The 19020-nt window shown below is 44.6% G+C and overlaps 1 protein-coding gene across 6 annotated transcripts in view; it reads right to left on the reverse strand.

The window, feature by feature from the left end:
- Positions 1–8589: 8589 nt before the first annotated feature.
- The window catches only part of KDM1B (lysine demethylase 1B), a 639352-nt gene continuing 628921 nt past the window's right edge, over positions 8590–19020 (reverse strand). For all 6 annotated transcript variants that reach the window (XM_069218247.1, XM_069218264.1, XM_069218273.1 and 3 more), the window contains one exon: positions 8590–11849. In XM_069218247.1, the coding sequence (XP_069074348.1) occupies positions 11766–11849 (84 nt within the window). In that variant the 3' untranslated portion in view covers positions 8590–11765. The remainder of the gene's footprint in view (positions 11850–19020) is intronic.

Below are 19020 nucleotides of genomic sequence, written 5' to 3' on the forward strand. Positions count from 1 at the left end.
ATTCACATTCTACTTTCTTAGTATATGGTTTGTGTTCCCCCTAGGCCCATTTCTAACTATTGTGATTTTCACTATTTGCACTGTTTTCTAACTGTGTTTACTGCTATTTCTGCATACTAGTGTATATAATTTGTGTATTGCTTACTTCCTAAGGGAGTATAGTCTCTATGATATTTTTCTCACCAAAATAAAGTACCTTTATTTTTGTAACACTGAGTATTTTCTTTCATGTGTGTGAGTACTGTGTGACTACAGTGGTATTGCATGAGCTTTGCATGTCTCCTAGTTAGGCCTTGGCTGCTCATCCACACTACCCCTAGAGAGCCTGGCTGCTAGACACTGACTACATTTAGCTAATAAGTAATAACTGGACCTGGTAGAAGGTGTAAGTTCCTTAGGTACCCAGTACAAACCAGGCCAGCCTCCTACAGGCTGCACACACATGGAAGATACCTGCAAAGGGAGGCTGAGCTGGACAACACAGCTCTGACAAAGAACTGATGGGCATCTTCTACAGAACTCACACCTACCTCAGCGGTGCAGCGGGTAAGAAGATATTATAAACCACTATGTACTGGTATTACATTACAGCTCAAATGAAAGCTTGAAAGACCTCTGTCTCAGGAGACTGCTAATGAAGTTAAGAAGGTTCTGGCACTGTGACTCACCTTCTTTGGTTATGCCCCAAACTCAAACAGTATTGGCAGGATCTTTAAAGTCAATAAAAACTTCAACACAGAAGTATTGTAATTCCCTGCCTACATCCTTTTAAATCTCCCAAATGAGTAAACATACTCCCTCTGTTCACCTAGGGGTAAATCCATTACCCATTCTCGATGTGCTGGCAGACAGGTCATCACAGGCAAGTGGGGAATGGATATCACTCCTGAACGCCGGCCTGGACACATAAACTGTAGAAATTCCCTGGATCTGTAAATGTCTCAGGTGCTCTCTATAAAGCAAAATAGATTGGTTAGATAAATTGTGGGGTCCATGCATAACATTTCTATCCCAAAAGTTTAAGGAACTTACCTGCTCCCACTGCCTAGTTTTAAGGCTAACTTACAACTAGGTCCCTCCATCTGGCCAGTCTGAGCTTTCAATCAATAAATCAATCAATCATGCAGTGCTTGTAAAGCACAAATACTCACCTGTTAGGGTCTCAAGGAGCGTGGGGAAGGGGGTGTAGGGGTTACCGGTGAGGTGGTTCTTAAAAAAGACATGTCTTCAGTTCCTTCGTGAAGTTGAGGGAGGAGGTGGTTTGTCTGATGTGGAGATGGAGGGCGTTCCAGGCGGTGGCCGCGAGGTAGGAGAATGAGTGTCCTCCTGTTCTGGAAGAGAGAGCTGGGCTGAGCTGAGCTGGTTCAGGTAGGCTGGTCCGGTGTTGTGGAGGGCTTTGTGTGCGTGGATGAGGATCTTGAAAGTGATTCTTTTCTCTATGGGGAGGCAGTGCAGTGTACGCAGGTGTTGCGAGATGTGGCAGTGTCGAGGTAGGTCGAGGACAAGTCTGGTGGTGGCGTTCTGGAAGTTTTGTAGTTTGTGGGTGAGTTCCCCAGCACCTGCATTTCAGTTACCTGCTGCCAAAAGTGGGGCCTGGTCTCTGGTTGGGGGACCCATGCGACCATAGTTTATACAGTAACACTCAGAAGTCTGTGGTTACTAGTAGCAATGGATCTATTTTCCAGGTGGCCAGAAATTTCATGTGTGAAAAACATTTCTTCTAAATCAGTGATAAATGCCATGCACATTTGTTTTAATATGAAGGTTTTCCCAGTTCTATCCTAATGGACAATGGGACAGGATTTTAAAACTTTTCTCAGGAATGTGGTATTTCATATAAGAAGAGTTCATTATATCATCTGGAAACCCAGTGGCATGGTGGAGAGCTTTAACAGGACTGGCAAGGAAGGTACCCAACTCACAAGAGCCAGCAGTGTAGATTGGAAAAATCTTCAAGAAATCATTGCTGTGTATAGACTGTCTCCCATTCCACTAAGGCCAAAACACCGTTTGAAGTATTCCATGGGAAGAAACCTCATTCCAAGTTGGTACCTGAGTGGATGAACTGGAATAAGGGATTGGTGAGCGTCTCTGAGAGAGATGATTGAAGGGTAAAGGAAAGCTGAACGGTGGAAGCAAGAAAGCATTATTTTGATTGAAAAAAACACATAAAGGAGACTGATGCTCAAGAGGGTGGTTTGTGAGAATTTAGGCTTCTACTGTGGCTGAAAAGTGGTCTAAATTCACCAATCCCAGATAAGTGGTGAAGAACAAGTTACTTACCTTCTATCACAAATTATGACATATTCTAGTATCAGATTCCTTACCTTAGAATTCCCCCAGGTGTCAGTCTGGATCAGTAGACTTTTCTCGAGCAGTACCCCTGCGCGCCATCAGGTGGTGTTGGTCGACTCCGTGTCCATCATTAGCATCGTGGTCGCTGAATATGACTTTGCGGGTCCTATAAAGGGGCCACCCCGGAACGCTGACAGTTTCTTTTCACAACTTTCTACGCCAGAAGCGCGGAGCCATGAAGAACACTGAGCCGGGGGCATCAGAATTAGGACCCTGAAGGGGGAGTCCCTGTCCCAAGAAATCGGTTAGCAGGGAAGGGGACGATGGATGGGTCAGTAAGGAATCTGCAACTAGAACATGTCTCAACCAGATAATTTGTTACTGAAGGTAAGTAACTTGTTCATCTGATAGAGACTTCTACTTGCAGATTCCTTACCTTAGAATAGATATCCAAGCAATACAATCCCTGGAGGTGGGTCTGTGAACCGAGATCATTCTAGGAAGTCCTGCAGTACCGAACTGGCAAAGTACCCGTTCCTTCGGACCAGAGTGTCCAGGCAGTAGTGTTTGGTGAACGTGTGCAGTCGCCCATGTTGCTGCCTGGCAGATGTCTTGGACTGGAACTCCACGTGCTAATGCAGTGGTTGTAGCTGTTGCTCTGGTGGAGTGAACACGCAAACCCTCTGGGGGTTGCTGCTTAGCCAATGCATAGCACATTTTAATGCAGAGAACAACCCATCTGGAGATGGTCCTCTTCTGCACAGCCTGAAGTTTCTTCGCATCCATATAACCCACAAAGAGTTGATCATTCAGCCAGAACTCTTTGGTATGATCAAGACAGAGCGCCAACTGTCTTTTTGGGTCCAGGTGGTGGAGTCTACCCTCTTCCTTAGAAGAATGTGGGTGTGCGTGAAAAGTAGGCAAGGTGATGGATTGGCCTACATGCGTGACCACTTTAGGTAAAAAGGAAGCCCTGGTACGAAGCACCACCTTGTCAGGGTGGATGGAACTGAAGGGTGGTTTCGATGAACGACCCTGCAGCTCACTGACCATGCGGGCAGAAGCGATGGCTACAAGGAAGGCTGTTTTAGAGTAAGAAGCCTAATTGAACAGTTATAAAGTGGCTCCAAAGGAGCACACATCAGATAAGTAAGAACCAAGTTCAAATCCCATTGGGGCATTATAAATGGTAAAGGAGAAAACATATGGGTAAGACCCTTCAGGAATCTATCAACAATGGGGGATTCAAATTAAGGAGGGATGATGAGGTAATCTCAGGAAAGCAGAGATAGCAGACACGTAACCCTTCAGGGTGCCCAAAGCAGAGGCCTGCTGGGCTAGAGAAAGTACAAACAAGAGGACTACTGATAGAGGAGCAGATAGGGGGTGAACAGACTTGGCTGTGCACCATGCCACAAATGTGTTCCAACAGTCATATACCTTTTTGGTGGAGGGACACCTGGCTGCAAAGATAACTTTACAGACTTCGGGGGGGAAGGTCAAAAGCTGTCAACAGCTGCTGATCAATCTCCATGCAAGAAGGCAGAGACTGGACAGGTTCGGGTAGAGAACCATCCCCTACTGCTGCAACAGAAGATCCTCCTGAAAGGGCAGTCTGATTGGAAGACCGATGACCATGCTCAAGAGCTCCAGACTCTTTGTGTACAGTCCAGAGCAACAAGAATTACTTCGGCCTGGTCATTCTTGAGAACTCTGGGCAGAAGTGGTATTTGTGTAAAGGACACCTGAGTTCCACTTGAGACGAAAAGTGGTGCTGAGCGAGTGCCGTCTTGGAAACTCCAATGTGCAAAACAGTTGACATTGTGTGTTCTCTGCAGAGGCAAACAGATGTAACCAAGGCTGTCCCCACTGCTGCAAGAGACTTTGTGCCACCTCTTAATGGAGACGCCATTTGTGATCAACCAGGCACTGACGACTGAGTTCTTCCGCTTTGGCATTCAGAGAGCCCATCAGATGTTGAATCACCAGGGATATGCCCTGATGTTCCAGCCATGTCCAGAGGCTCAGAGCCTTCTGCCAAAGGGTCCATGACACCATCCTGCCTTGTTTGTTACAGTACCACATGGCGGTGGTGTTCTCCGTGAACACCTGCACCACTTTCCCTTTGAGAGAGGGAAGGAATGCTTTCAATGCTAGCCCGATCGCCACGAGCTCCAAAAGACTGATGTAGAGCCCAAACTCAGCCAGAGACCAGATGCCTCTGATCTCCACCCCTCCCATGTGGCTGCCCCCATTCCAAGAGTGACGAATCTGTCACTACTGTCAGATCTGGTTGGGAAGGGAGAGGGATCTGCCTCTGACCCAATTGTGGTTTAAAAGCCAACACTGCAGATCTTGTGCAGTTCCCGCCAAGATCTGGACCAAGTGGGGGAGATTCCCCTGGTGCTGCGCCCACTTGAACTTCAGGTCCCACTGCAGAGCCCGCATATACCATCTGGCATGATTTACTAGCAGGATGCAGGAGGTCATGAGGCCCAGCAGCCTCAGAGTCATTCTCACCGAAATCCAGGATAGAGGCTGAAACATTGGTATCATAGCCTGAATATCCTGGAGTCTCCGCTTGGGAGGATGAGCCTGAAAGTGCACTGTATCCAGAACAGCTCTGATGAAAGAGAGCGTCTAAGAGGGAGTCAGGTGTGACTTCAGCACATTTATAGTGAACCCCAGTGAATGCAGGAGGACCGCCGCAGTCTGGAGGTGGGAGACGATAGCCTAGGTTGAGCCTGCCTTCAACAGCCAGTCATCAATGTAGAGGAAGACTAAAACCCCTGACCTGTGCAGATGAGCTGCGACCAATGCCATCACTTTGGTGAACACTCGAGGGGCGCTGGTAAGGCCAAAGGGGAGCATTGTAAACTGAAAATGCTTGTGGCCTACCATGAAACATAAGTAACGTCTGTGGGCAGGCAGGACAGGAATATGGCAATATGCTTCCTGCAAATCCAATGCTACCATGCAGTCTCCTGGGTCCAGAGCAGATAGGACTAGAGCCAAAGTGAGCGTTTTGAACTTCTCCTTCTTGAGGAAGAGATTTAAGGCCTAGAGATCTAGGATAGGGCAGAGGCCCTAGTCCTTTTTGGGCACAAGAGGGTAGCTGGAATAACTACCATGACCTAATTTTGGCACAGGGACACTCTCTATGGCCCCCTTGGGCAAGAGAGCTATGACCTTGCAGAGAAGTGCCAGGTGATCCTCCATCATCCAATCGTAAGATGGTGGCATGGATAGAGGGGCAGTCTCGAACAGGAGGGAATAGCCACTTCAGACTAATTGCAAAACCCACCTCCCTGACGTGATGGATTGCCATTGGGGCAGGTGATGTGAACCCTGCCTCCAACGGGTCCCTGATAGGGAAGCATCAGACTAGAAAGGTTTGGAGGCTGTAGGGGGAGGGGTGGTGGACTGGGGAAACCACTTGCTCCGATCCACGAGGATGTTGGATACCACATCCCCGGCCACACAGAGGCTGGCCAGCATGTGCGGCAGGGTGGCTGGAGGGAAAAGGATGTAGTTTGGTGCCCCTACCGTAGCCATGAAAGGGGCAAAAAGCAGACTGAGGGGGGCGAGGAGCAGCTGCAAGGCAAAAGGACCGGGCCATAGCTGGGGACTCCTTAAAGCTTTGAGCGCCGAGTCTGCTTTGTCTCCGAAGAGACAATGCCATCAAAGGGCATGTCCCTAAGTGCGGCCTGGACATTCCCCAAAAAGCCAGAAATTCTCAACCAAGCGTGGTGCCTCAAGGCCACAGTTGATGCAAACGATCTACTTTAGTGAGTTTGTCGTATCCAGCCCACATTGTATTTTGAACTCTTTGCTGCATTTCTACCATCAGCAACAGCTTGAGAGAGAATGGCCCATACCTCCTTGGGGACCTGTGGCAGCACCTGTGCAACCGTGTCCCATAAAGTATGGGTGTAATGGCCCAAAAGGCATGCAGTGTTCATGGACTGCAATGCCAGACTGAAGGAAGAAAACATCCTCTTCCCAAGCTGATCCAGTCTCTTGGATTTCCTATCCGGAGGTGTAGAAGGGAATGCACCTGGGGTGTAGAGTTCTGGATAACCAATCTCTCAGGGGTGGGGTGCTGAGTCAGGAACACTGGTCATTAGACACTGGCCTATGGCGGTGGGTGATTGTTCTAATAACAGGAGCCCCTGTGCTGATTTTGGACCAAGTTCCCAGCAGAACATCAGTGAGAGCCTCATTATAGGGCAAAAGGGGTTCTGAAGAGGAAGCCCCAGGCTAAAGTACCTAATTCAGGAGGTTGGTCCTGATGGCCACCAAAGACAGCTTGAGGCCCAAGACCTCGGCCCCTCTCCTCACCACCACTGAATAAGAAGCCCCGTCCTCCATAGCCACAGTAAGGGGAGAAAGCATGCCAGCGTCAGGGGGAGTGTCTAGACTGCCGGCTTCGCCCAGGTCCTGAGCCCAATCAATAGAGTCATCAAGCTGGTAGTCTAAAGGGTCCAGCGACCCCTCCATATTCTCATCATACCCGTACCCATAAGAATAAGAGTCAGGATCCGACCTAGGGAGCAAGGTCCCTGATGAAGTCAGAATCGGCATAGAGTGACGCCAGACCGGCTTTGTGTCAGCAATCAGTATGGGATCGAAACCGACTGCGGGCCTGGAGGGCGGCGGGAGCACTGACATCTGAACCGTCGTCGGAAAATGGCCTCGGTAGCACAAACTATGCCAGTTCGGATCTGAAAACAGATCCCTGGGTGCCCTCCAGAGCCTACTGAAACTGCCAGTGAGGAACCCGAGAAGCCCCTGCTGAGCCTTCAGGGCCCGAAGGCACTCCAGCAGGGTATGACTGCCCAAAGATGAGGCGCATGGGCTTGTAAACATCACGCAATTGGACAGGGCTCGTTCCAGCTGTTGGAAACTCTGGGAGGCATGGAGCCGACCCAGAAGTAGGCTCTGAGGACAGAGGGCTAGAGCGGCGATGCTCCTTCTCCCACACAGTGTCATCCGAATGCTTGCTCTTCTTTGATTACTTCTTGTGCTTACCCGAGGGTCTGTAAAAGTTTGAATGGAATGAAGAAGAATGGGGGGCTCTACAAGCGTGCCCTTTCTCTCGACTGAGACCGGGAGCAACGGGGAGCTGAGCGCTGGGCCTCAAGTAGAGGACCCCCTCCCTCAAAGCCTTCGGGTTCATGGCCTGGCACTTGAAGCCAGCTTCAAGTTGTGGTCGCGCTCCAAACACCAGAGGTGTGAATTCGTCAAGGACATCATCCAATGACAAGAGTCACAAGGCTTGAATCTGGTCTTCCGTGATGACATCTCGTCGCACCAGAATGTCAAAAAAGCTGTGGCAAAAGTTGAAAAGTCCAGTCATGAATTGACTGTAGGGGTAGCTCTTCTTCGGATCTGAGCGTAGGCTGGCATGGAAAGAAAAGAACTGACGTCAACACGCCGAGGCGGCGCCTATATAGAATCTGTGTCATCATATCCGGCGACCACAACACGGACGATGGACGCGGAGTTGACCAACGCCACCTGATGGCATGGAGGGGTACTGCTCGAGAAAAATCTCTGGATCCCGACTGACACCTGGAGGAAATTATAAGATAAGTAATCTGCTACTAGAATATGTCTCTATCAGATATTATTTAACAATGCTGTTAAGTTTAGTGATGGTCGCATTTGGAATCTTAGTTGTGGCCAATGTGGAAAACGACAGAGGTTCTGTAACAACAAGCAGAAATGTACCAGAAAAAACCTAACTTGTGTCAATAAATATTTCCATGAATGTCTGAGCTGAGTAGGGTGGAAAGAGCTAGACAGTGAACCATTATACTTGCAATATTATATTGTTTGAAAGTGTGTACACTTCATTGTTCGTTTCTTTATTCCTTTGCGTGTATTTGAAAGTTTATATTGTTTAAATTATGGAATACTTTACCTTTGAAAATTGGGAATATCCCTTCTCTTCAGCTATTTTGTAAACAATTGAAAACCTGGTTATTTCATTCTTAAACGGATCGTAATCTCATGGTCTGATTTCCCCTCATAGCGCTTTGATACCTCTGGTCGAAAAGCGCTTTATTAAATACTAGATAAATAAAATAAATAAATATACTCACCTGCCTTTTTGTGTGACTCATCTTTCCGGGCACACTGTGGTCACAATGCTTTCAAGCACAGCAATAACCAGTAAATCAGTGGATTGTTTTAGTTTTATTATGTGATGTTGAAGCAAACAAATATTGAATTAAAAAGGTAATGCCTCTACATTCAAGCATTTTTTTAAAAATATTCTGTAAAAAGATATTTCATATAAAAACAGAATATTTATTCCAAGTTATTTACATAAGTTTGTATATATACACACACACAGACCAAAAATACGAAAAAGTAGTCCTGCTGAAAGCAGCCTTAAAAATGGGGGAAAAGTCTGGCACCATTAAAGAGGAATCTACTTCGGAACATATGTACCAACTATACTCCTTGTAATGTTATTAAAAACACGAAAACATGGATTTAACAGTTTATAGAGGGTGATAATCCTGTGAAACAGAAACCGAATCAATTCTGCAACATATTAAAATGTAGTCAAATCTACAAAATCGAAGTATGTCCCACCCTGAGCAGTTCTTGGTTATACACATGCTAAATTCTGATCCCTATTGGCTACAATAGTGACACCAGTTGACGCACGTGTACAAAGTGCAGCCTTTGTTTTGGCACCAAAGATATACAAATTGAAACGGAAGGGTCCTGGTACACATGGCTTCAAAAACGGAGATAGTAATCCAAGGCAGGAGAATAGTCGCTTGTGAAAACCCTCAAAAGAAAACGGACAGGACAACTAAATATCAACAATTAAACGTTGTCATAAACATTAGTATTCCTTGCAATCTAGGTAGGTTTTCATTCCGATTTTTAAAAAGATATAAATAACCGCCGACTAATGAAGATTTCTGGTTCCTTTGCTTTCGAAACTGTTGCTTCCCCAAAGGAAAAAGAAACCACGAAAAACTGATTCTCTCAGTTTCGGCCCCATTCGGAGTTGCCTATAAACGACGATGGTCCCAGTAACTGGAGTTAGCAGGCCTATCGGAATCACATGTTGTTTTCAACAGTGACGTTTTAGCTGCTGGATGCAGCCGAAATCTACCTATGAAAAGCCGCAGGAAAACATGTGGGAATCAGTGCAGGGCCGCAAAGGTCTGCATGTTATTTCCCACAACAGGAATTCCTATTATTTCCTCGCTCCAGAAATTATAGGGACCCCTGCTAATGGTAGTTTAAGGGTGAGGAAATAACAGGATTTTTTACGGGCTATTTTTAACCTAGGCCTTAGTCAGAGGATATATCGAGAGTAGAAAGATAAAAAAAACTGGACCAGTGTGGTTCAACCTCAGCCTGCACTTCTTTAGAGCTATTAACGGAGTTGCTATTCTGCCAGAAATTAACTTCATTGTTGAAAACAGACCCTGAAGTCCACTATTTCTGATTTCAATACAAATAAACCTGCCTCTTTCATTTACATATGTAACAGTGGGGTTTGGGAGTCTTTACAGTTTTATGTTTACACTCGTTTATCAAAACATTCCCAACCAACTCTTAGGCACTGGCAACATTACATCAGCTTAGCTTAAAGCGATCATAATCTATACATATGACCTGCTCAAAAGAAACTAAACTTCAAGCACACCAACGAAATGTAATTAACACTTCCATGCAGGGCACAGAGCCCAAGGGCAGAAAGGAAAAGCAGAGAGACAACCAACAAAATGAAAACTTAATCCTCCCATTGTGCCCAATCAACAGGCCCATCGAGGCTATTTGGCAAGTAACCACCATGACCCAAAAAGCACCTTTTTCAAGCTAATGTGGCAGGATTTAAACCAAGGAAAAACCTCACCACTCTACCTCAACCATCAAAGGTGCCTACTGGATAGCCCCTAGATAGATTTGATCGCTCAAGTTCACTGATTGAGCTACAGCCAACACCAGAATTCAGAGACCTGGGTGAGAGTCTATAGGCTTTGTTTACCACTCTCATTTGTAAACCCAACAGGTCAACCAGAAGTTCTTCCATAATACCTACCGGGATACGCCAGTATTCGTAACACTCAAAGACGGGTGCCTCTGCACAGGTTATCTAGGTTATCAAATTTCACCAAGGCTTCTACCACACTCTACCTACATTATCTCAGTTAAGGAAAGTGGTCTTCCAGGGAGTGTCCCCTCTAGTATTTGTTTTCTGTGCTGCTGCGCACCTCAACTTGCTGGAAGAAAAGACTCAAGTCCGAGGTAGGTGGAGTGGGTTCAGGCGGATGCTAAGGATGGAGTAAGCATGGATGCACACCATTGTAGATGGGCTCCGTTTTACTGACTTGGCAAGCTTACCAGGTTCTTAAAGACATATATTGACTGCTGTGGGCTCTAGGCACCTGAGGGTGGACACACTGGTAAAGAAACAGGGCCCCAAACAGGCCTTCAGGGGACCACAGCCTTTTTGGGTCCCAGTCTGCCCCACACTCTTTATAGTTTTAAAGATTAATGACATATAAAAGGGGTTGCTGTGTTGTGTGGTGGCAGCAAGTGGATGGATTGGGGAATCAAGGGTGTTATTTTTTCTGAAGTGCAGGCTGCGATCTCAAGCTGCAAGGTATTAAATCCCTTAAGTTGATAAAATACATCATAAAATGTATGTTATATACATGGTGGCAAATGATCACATCAAAATCCTAAAACAAGACAATTACAAGATACAAACAACAAAATCTACCACCTTATCACAGCTAATCTTTGGGCACACATACACGTTCTCCCTGATCGAAATCGGTTCTCTGTAATGTGCTATTTATATTTGAGAAAGTAATTTGAACACAGTCAAATATCCAAATTTCCCCCAAAAATGCAAACCTACAAGTGAACAAGTAAAATCGTCCTTCTTGAACATACACTAATGACATTTTTAACGTTTGGTGTATGAATCTCCTTATCCCTAAACATTTTCAAAACCTAAAAAGAAACCTTTATATGTACGTTCTAAACGCCCAGCCCCAATCTGACATGTTTTTTTACTGACACTGGAAAAAAAACAGTTTCATGGCAGTTAATGTTCTAAAGAATAAATATTTAGTAAGGGGGCTTTCACTGTCAATTGCAGAAGCCTGCATACTTCCCACATCTTCATAAATAAGCCCTTTAATTTACAGCGGCTATTTTAGCAATTAACTTGTTCTTTTCAGGTAACCTCCTAGTAGAGGCTTGCAGAATGGCTTGTCGCGGTCTTGAGAGTGGTAAGTTCACAAGATTCCATGTGCTTCCTATTACAAATGGCTCATTGACAAGTAAATTGTTTCTGATGTTCTGTAGCGAAGTGCCTGTCTTACAATCAAGATACAATCAATAATAAGTTTGGTAAGCCCTCGACATTTGAAGGAAAACTCGGATCCACCAGAGAAATCGATGGCATTGTGGATTTCATGAAATCAAAATGCTGCTATCTTGCTTGCTTCACGCACACCACTTAGGTAGGCTCCAGTTACAGTCTGGGGGAAGTGTCTATTTGTAGCCTGCAAGAATAAAAAAATACATAAATGTGTATCAAGGAAAAAGCAAATATAAGTTTATTTTTCAAATTAAAGTAAACCTTGTCAAAGTATTATAACAAAATCCAACCACAATTTCACTTTTACCGTAGTTTTTTTTTCCATTGAATTTTTGTCATATATCGCATGCAGCAGTTCATTGTAGCGCACTGCCATTTACAGACAGCACATTCGCCATTGAAATGGCCACTAAATTTACAAAGACATACAGTTTTACTGATAAAACTACATTTCACACTAGGAGCAATGTGTGGAAATAGGGTTTTAGTGAATATTTATCATTTGTGCATAACCAAGTAAAGTGTCCTAATTGTTTTGATTCTATTAAAATCCTTGTATGTATCACAATATATAATTACAATGTAATTTCGTTTTATTTTCCAAACTGCTGAATGTTTACACTTCATTTACAGGTATTTACAGTTTGTTGTGTTTAACAAAAATGACACCCTACGGCCTTTCATTTTACAGCCACTGTACACCAGCAAGACTCTGACATAATTCACTTTACTTTTTTTTTTCTCTGACTGCAAAGTGAAAGGAGTTTGTAAATACCAATCTCCATGTTAAAAACAGTCAGCAACCGACAGTTTGGGAAACCCTGCTCTACAAGGATTTTGTGACTTTTGAGATCTGCAGCAGTGTTCACAACTTTGCACACACACCTAGATATCTGGTCATCTATATAAGCCCACCAATACAACGTTCCAAAAATTTATTTTGATTGCTGTTCCACCCAGGTGTCCTACATGAGCAATACTAACAATATTCTTGATAATGGATGCTGGAGATACAAAACATTTCCCCTTCATCACTAAGTTGCCGATAATTAGAATTAACTCACTAATTTAAAAAAAAACCTGAAGCTCTGGAAACAATTGTTTCTCTTTTGCCCAAGGCTTGCTGGTATAATCTGCAAACCGCTCTAAAAGCAGTATCACATGTCATGGCCTCCTTCCTATCTTACTCTGAAACTGCTGGTCCTCAATAGCAAAGTTAAATCTTCAATCATCACAACACACTGTTCTCCAGGTTGATACATCTAACAGTACTAGATCTACCTTGTTATCTAAATATATATGCAACATCTCAAAATTATATTCATATAATTCAGACAAAATTCTAACCAATGTGTTAGATGCTTTCCCTGTGCCATTAGACGCTTGTGATCTGTTCTCATCACAAAGCTCTCCCCCAACACATAACACTTGAAGTGTTCCACACTCCAAGCAGAAGCTAATGGCGTTTTCTATGATGAATAACTGGCCTCTGCTTGAGTGACTGACCTGGATGTAATTTTGAATGTGTGTCTTTACCAGCAATGCTCTGAGAACTACAAATAAACAAGACCAACTGGTGCGTACCATCACAATGTTTTTAGCCCAGTATGAATAAAGACTAAGAAGTGATGTGTTAGTAACTTCTTTTTTAACCTCTCAGGTGCTTTGGACGTATTGGCTACGTCCTGGGTAGCACCGTTCAATTGCCCAGGACGTAATGGTTACGTCCTGCACCCGGCCCTCGGGGGAGCACTAGCACTCCCCTGAGGGCCTCCCTCCCTCTGAGAAGCCACAATGACGCCAGGAATGTTTCGCGCTTTGTTTTTTTTGTGTGGGAGGCTGGCCCCTTGAGCAAGGGTCGCCTCCCAAAAGGGGAAACACACTGTTGGGCACCTCTGCCCCTCTAGGGGGCAGATCGGTCTTTTTTAAAATTGTTTTTAATATTTAGGCCCATCGGCCCCCAGGGGCGGCAGAATCCAGTTCGCACCAGGGATCCTGTGTGTGTGCCTTGTGTGAGGGGGTGGCCCCTTGGGCAAAGGATTCAGCAGAGTACTGTTGGCCATTTGCCTAGTTTTTTTAGGCTCATCTACCACCGGAGACCACTAGACACCAGGGAAAATTTCTAAATGTTTGGTGGCGGGATGCTTGTCCACTGGCGAAGTATTTGCATTTGTGATTATAACAGTTTATTTCTCTTTTTTGTTCTAGTTCAAAGCTTTTGCTTCCTTTGCTGTGGTTCGTTGCGGTTTTGGCAGTGGTTGACCTGCAGTTTGCGTAGCTGCATGTTTCAGGTAATTAAATTTACTCCAAAGGAGTATTATTGCCATGCATAAATGACATGTTTGCAGGTGGTGTACTAAATGCAGGATTGTGTGTGAAATTGTCCTTATATTTGTGCACAATGATATTTGTGTTGTCTTATATCTGTCTGTGCAGAGTAGCTGCTGGCGAGTCTAGCTTTTTCAGGCAAGTGAGTGGTATAGTTTTTGAGTACATAACTCTTTGTGATAAAGTAACACTTTGTTTATTACTTATTTTAGACAGTGCTGGTTGTTGTTGGCGCATTTGTCAAGTTACGCTTCTTAGAATGGATCATGGCTAGCCGCAGAGTGACCGCTCGGCAGGTTGTTGCATGATTTTTGAGTCATCTTCTGGCCATGATTATAAGACTGACTCTGCATCTGAGGCAGAGGTGGAAGAGAGAGATTCTGGCAGTGAGTTTTCTGTCTGAGAGGAGTCTTCTGATGAGGAAGCCAATCTCAGTGCAGATGAAGGGCCGGTTGAGGAGGACACTGATGTGCCAATGATGCAGCAGCCTGGGGCTGAAAGGTTTCCCATTGGAACACCTGACAAATGGGTTGCCCCAAACATGGAGCAGCCACAGTTGCCTGCCTTTACTGGTCTCCCAGGGTGTAGAGTAAATATGGAAAACGTTTTGTCTGTCAATGTATTTGAGTTGTTTATGGACAATGTATTTTTGGAAGAGATTGTTGAGTAGACTAATTTGTATGTAGAGCAGCATTTGAGGGACAACGCTGCGAGACGTTAGCCTGAGTCTAGAGCTACCCAGTGGATTCCCACAAATCTGGAAGAGAAGAAAAAGTTCTTGGGTTTGACTTTTTTGATGGGGTTGATAAGGAAGCTGTCACTGGCTTCTTATTGGTCAACTAGTCCCTTGATGGCAACGGCTATATTTCCTGCAACCATGACTCGCAATTGTTATTTGCTTCTTCTTCTGATGCTGCATTTTGTTGACAATGCGTTAGCCCTGCCACGAGATCACCCTGATTGTGACCGTATTTTTAAGATTAGGCCTGTCCTTGATCATTTTGTAGATTGGTTTTCAGAGGTCTATGTTCCAGGAAATGAAATGAGTGTGGACGAGTCTTTGGTGCTGTTCAAGGGTCGTTTGGTTTTTAGGCAGTACATTCCTAGCAAGAGGGCATGGCATGGATTTAAATTGTATATGCGGTCTGAAAGTAGTACAGGATCTGTTTATAATTTCCGGGTGTACCTTGGTTGGGATTCCAGTATTGACCCCCCTGGTTGTCTGCCCTCTTTTGGAGTTAATGAGAAAAGTGTGTGGGAACTTGGTAGAGAACTTCTACACTGGAGTTCAGTTGTTCAAGGAATTGTTCAGAATGGACACTACTGCTTGTGGCACAATCCGCTCTAACCGGAAAGGCTATTCAAGGGAGCTTGAGAGGGGACAGTGCAGTGCCTTGCAGAATGATGAGCTGCTAGCTCTGAAATTTGTAGGAGAGATGTGTACATACTAATTGCCATCCATGATGAGAGTACTTCACCTGTGGCAGTTTGGGGTCAAGTTGCTGAAGTGCGCAAACCTGTGTGCATTTTAGACTACAATAAGCACATGGGTGGATGTGATAGAGTAGATCAGAGGTTGGAACCCTACACTGGTGTTCGTAAGTCTTGCTTGTGGTATAAAAAGTTGGCTATTCATTTGTTTAATCTAGCAACTGTTAATGCTTTTATTGTGTTTAAGGATTGCTCCCCTGAATCAAGGATGAAATTTGTTAAATTTCAGGAGTCAGTGATAGAGAGCCTTGTTATGGTTGATCATTCAAGAGTTCCTAGAGTAACAGTTGTGGAGGATGTTGCTAGATTGAAATATCACCACCTTCCTGATCAGATTCGTCCCACTGCCAAAAAAGACTTTCCCGCTAAGAAAAGTATAGTCTGTGCCCAAAGAGGTATCCGGAGGGAAAGCTGGATGTACAGCCCTGTCCTTCAAAGTCTGGGCTGTGTGTGGCTGGCTGTTTCAGGAGTTACCACACACAGAGGAGTTGCTGGGAACTACTGTGAGCGTAATCTGACGTTTTATATTTTCATATGTTCAGTTTCACTGTTGGCATTACTGTCATGTATTCAGTTAGAGCTTTTGTGTTTGTAGTTTTGCACTTATTTATTATTAGTTAGTGGTTTCTTTGTTGTTTAGAAGCAAAAAAAAGTGAGTGGTGTGCATGGAATGGCGCATGGCTGGCGGTGTGTGTGGAGTGGCGCTTGGCTGGTGGGGTGCATGGGGTGGCGCTTGGCTGGCGGTGTGCATGGGGCGGTGCTTGGCTGGCGGTGTGCATGGGGTGGTGCTTGGCTGGCGGTATGGGTGGAGTGGAGCTTGGCTGGAGGTGTGTGTGTGTGGAGTGGCGCTTGGCTGGCAGTGTGCGTGGGGTTGGGCTTGAATGGCGGTGTGCGTGGCGTGGCACTTGGCTGGCTATGTGTGTGGAGTGGCGGGGCCAGTCCACACACTCCCATCAGCTGGTGTGATTGCTGTATCAGGCATGTGGGCGTATGAAAGTGATGGTCCCTTGAGTGTCGCTGTCTGTCGATGCAAGTGTTGTAATGTGCTGGGGCCATGGCTGGTGGCATGAATGGTCTTGTGCATGCCATGTATGAAAGGTGTGTGAATGGACTGTAAAGCGGTTGGTGCCTTTTCGCGATTGGTTCAATTTTTTAGCCTTTCTGTTATTAACAGTGCATTTTATTTTTGTGAAAGCTCTTGATAATAAAATTTGATCTACTGAACCATCACTCACCCTCGTGCCAAATCCAACATGTATGTGTGGGAAAAATGACAACATCTGCTCCGCTTTAATCAGGCGTCGCAGCACACCCGTGACACACTAGGTGTCTTGGGTGGGACCCTGATGATAAAGCATGCCACCAACTTGGTTGGTGGGTGAGGGGTCTTTTTAACATAACTTAAGTGTGTTTCTTTTCACAATTTGAGTGTTTGGAACATCACAGAAGTATGTGGATACATCAAAATGATCTATTACAAAACTACCTGTTTTGTGTGGGGGGCACTTAGTGTGGCCTTCATTTAGGGAAACCTACCAAACCCAGACTTTTTTTTAAAACTGGACACCTCAAGAGTCCAGGGAGGTGTAGCTTGTGTGGAACCCCCAACATTTTCTTACCCAGACTCCTCTGAAAACCTCAAAATTTGCTTAAAAAAACATATGTTCCTCTTTTCTTTGTAGGATCACTGCTCCGGCACAAATTTCCTAACACCCAGCATTCCCCTCAGTCTCCCAAGTAAAACAATACCTCACTTGTGTGGGTCCCCAAAGCAGATCCAACCTAAAGATGTATAAAAGAAAAATATGTGCTTATCAACTCTCTGATATCCCCTCAATCGCTACATGTTTTTGGCCTTTTTCTTTGCAGGCACCTGCAAATTCACATTCACACAAGTGAGTTATCATTTTTATCGGGAGACTTGGGGGAACGCTGGGTAGAAGGAAATTTGTGTCTCCTCTCAGATTCCAGAACTTTCTGTCACCGAAATGTGAGGAAAAAGTGTTTTTTGGCCAAATTTTAAGGTTTGAAAAGGATTCTGGGTAATAGAACCTGGTGAGAGCCGCACAAGTCACCTCATCTTGGATTCCCTTAGGTGTCTAGTTTTCAAAAATGCACAGGTTTAGTAGGTTTCCCCAGGTGCCGGCTAAGCTAGAGGCCAAAATCCACAGCTAGGCACTTTGCAAAAAACAGCTGTTTTCTGTTGGAAAATGTGATGCGTCCACGTTGTGTTTTGGCGCATTTCCTGTCGCAGGCACTGGGCCTACGCACACAAGTGGGGTACCATTGTTATCGGGAGACTTGGGGGAACGCTGGGAAGGAAATCTGTGGTTCCTCTCAGATGCCAGAACTTTCTGTCACCGAAATATCAGAAATACGTGTTTTTTTGGACAAATTTTGAGGTTTGGAAAGGATTCTGGGTAACAGAACCTGGTGAGAGCCCCACAGGTCACCCCATCTTAGATTCCCCTAGCTGTCTAGTTCTCAAAAGTGCACAGGTTTGGTAGGTTTCCCTAGGTAGCGGCTGAGCTAGAGGCCAAAATCCACAGCTAGGAACTTTCCAAAAAACACGTCAGATTTCAATATAAAAATGTGATGTGTCCATGTTGCATTTCCTGTCGCAGGCAAGTGAGGTACCATTTTTATTGTGAGACTTGGGGGAACACAGAATAGAAGAGCAAGTGTTACTGCCCTTTGTCTTTCTCTACATTTTTTCCTTACAAATGTAAGACAGTGTGTAAAAAAGATGTCTATTTGAGAAATGCCCTGTAATTCACATGCTAGAATAGGGACCCTGGAATTCAGAGATGTGCAAATAACCTCTGCTTCTTATCTTGTGCCCATTTTGGAAATACAAAGGTTTCCTTGATACCTATTTTTAACTCTTTGTATTTAACCAAAATGAACTACTGTATACCAGGTACAGAAAGAAAACCCATTGCAAGGTGCAACTCCTTTACTGGCTATGGGTTCCTAGGGATCTTGATGAAACTACAAGCCCTATATATCCCTGCAACCAGAGGAGTCCAGCAGATGTAATGGTATATTGCTTTTGAAAATCTGACAAGGCAGGAAAAAAATACAGAGTAAAACTTGGCGAGAAATGGCTGGTTTTTTTTTTCACCTCAATTTCTATATGTTTTTATTTTAGCTGTTATTTTCTGTAGGAAAACCTTGTAGGATCTACACAATTACCCCTTGCTGAATACAGATTTTTGTCTACTTTTCAGAAATGTTTAGCTTCCCGGGATCCAGCATTGGTTTCATACCCATTTCTGTCACTAACTGGAAAGATGCTAAAAGCTCAACAAATTGTGAAAATGGGGTATATTGCAGGAAAATACCAAAATTGTTTAGAAAAATTTGGTCTTCTGATTCAAGTCTGCCTGTTCCTGAAAGCTGGGAAGATGGCGATTTTAGCACCGCAAACCCTTTGTTGATGCCATTTTCAGGGGAAAAAACACAAGGCTTTTTCTGCCGCAATTTTTTCCCCATTTTAAAAAATATATATATATTTGCTGTATTTTGGTTAATTT

This window comes from Pleurodeles waltl, chromosome 2_1 (genome assembly GCF_031143425.1).
Source record: "Pleurodeles waltl isolate 20211129_DDA chromosome 2_1, aPleWal1.hap1.20221129, whole genome shotgun sequence".
NCBI classification, from domain to species: domain Eukaryota; kingdom Metazoa; phylum Chordata; class Amphibia; order Caudata; family Salamandridae; genus Pleurodeles; species Pleurodeles waltl.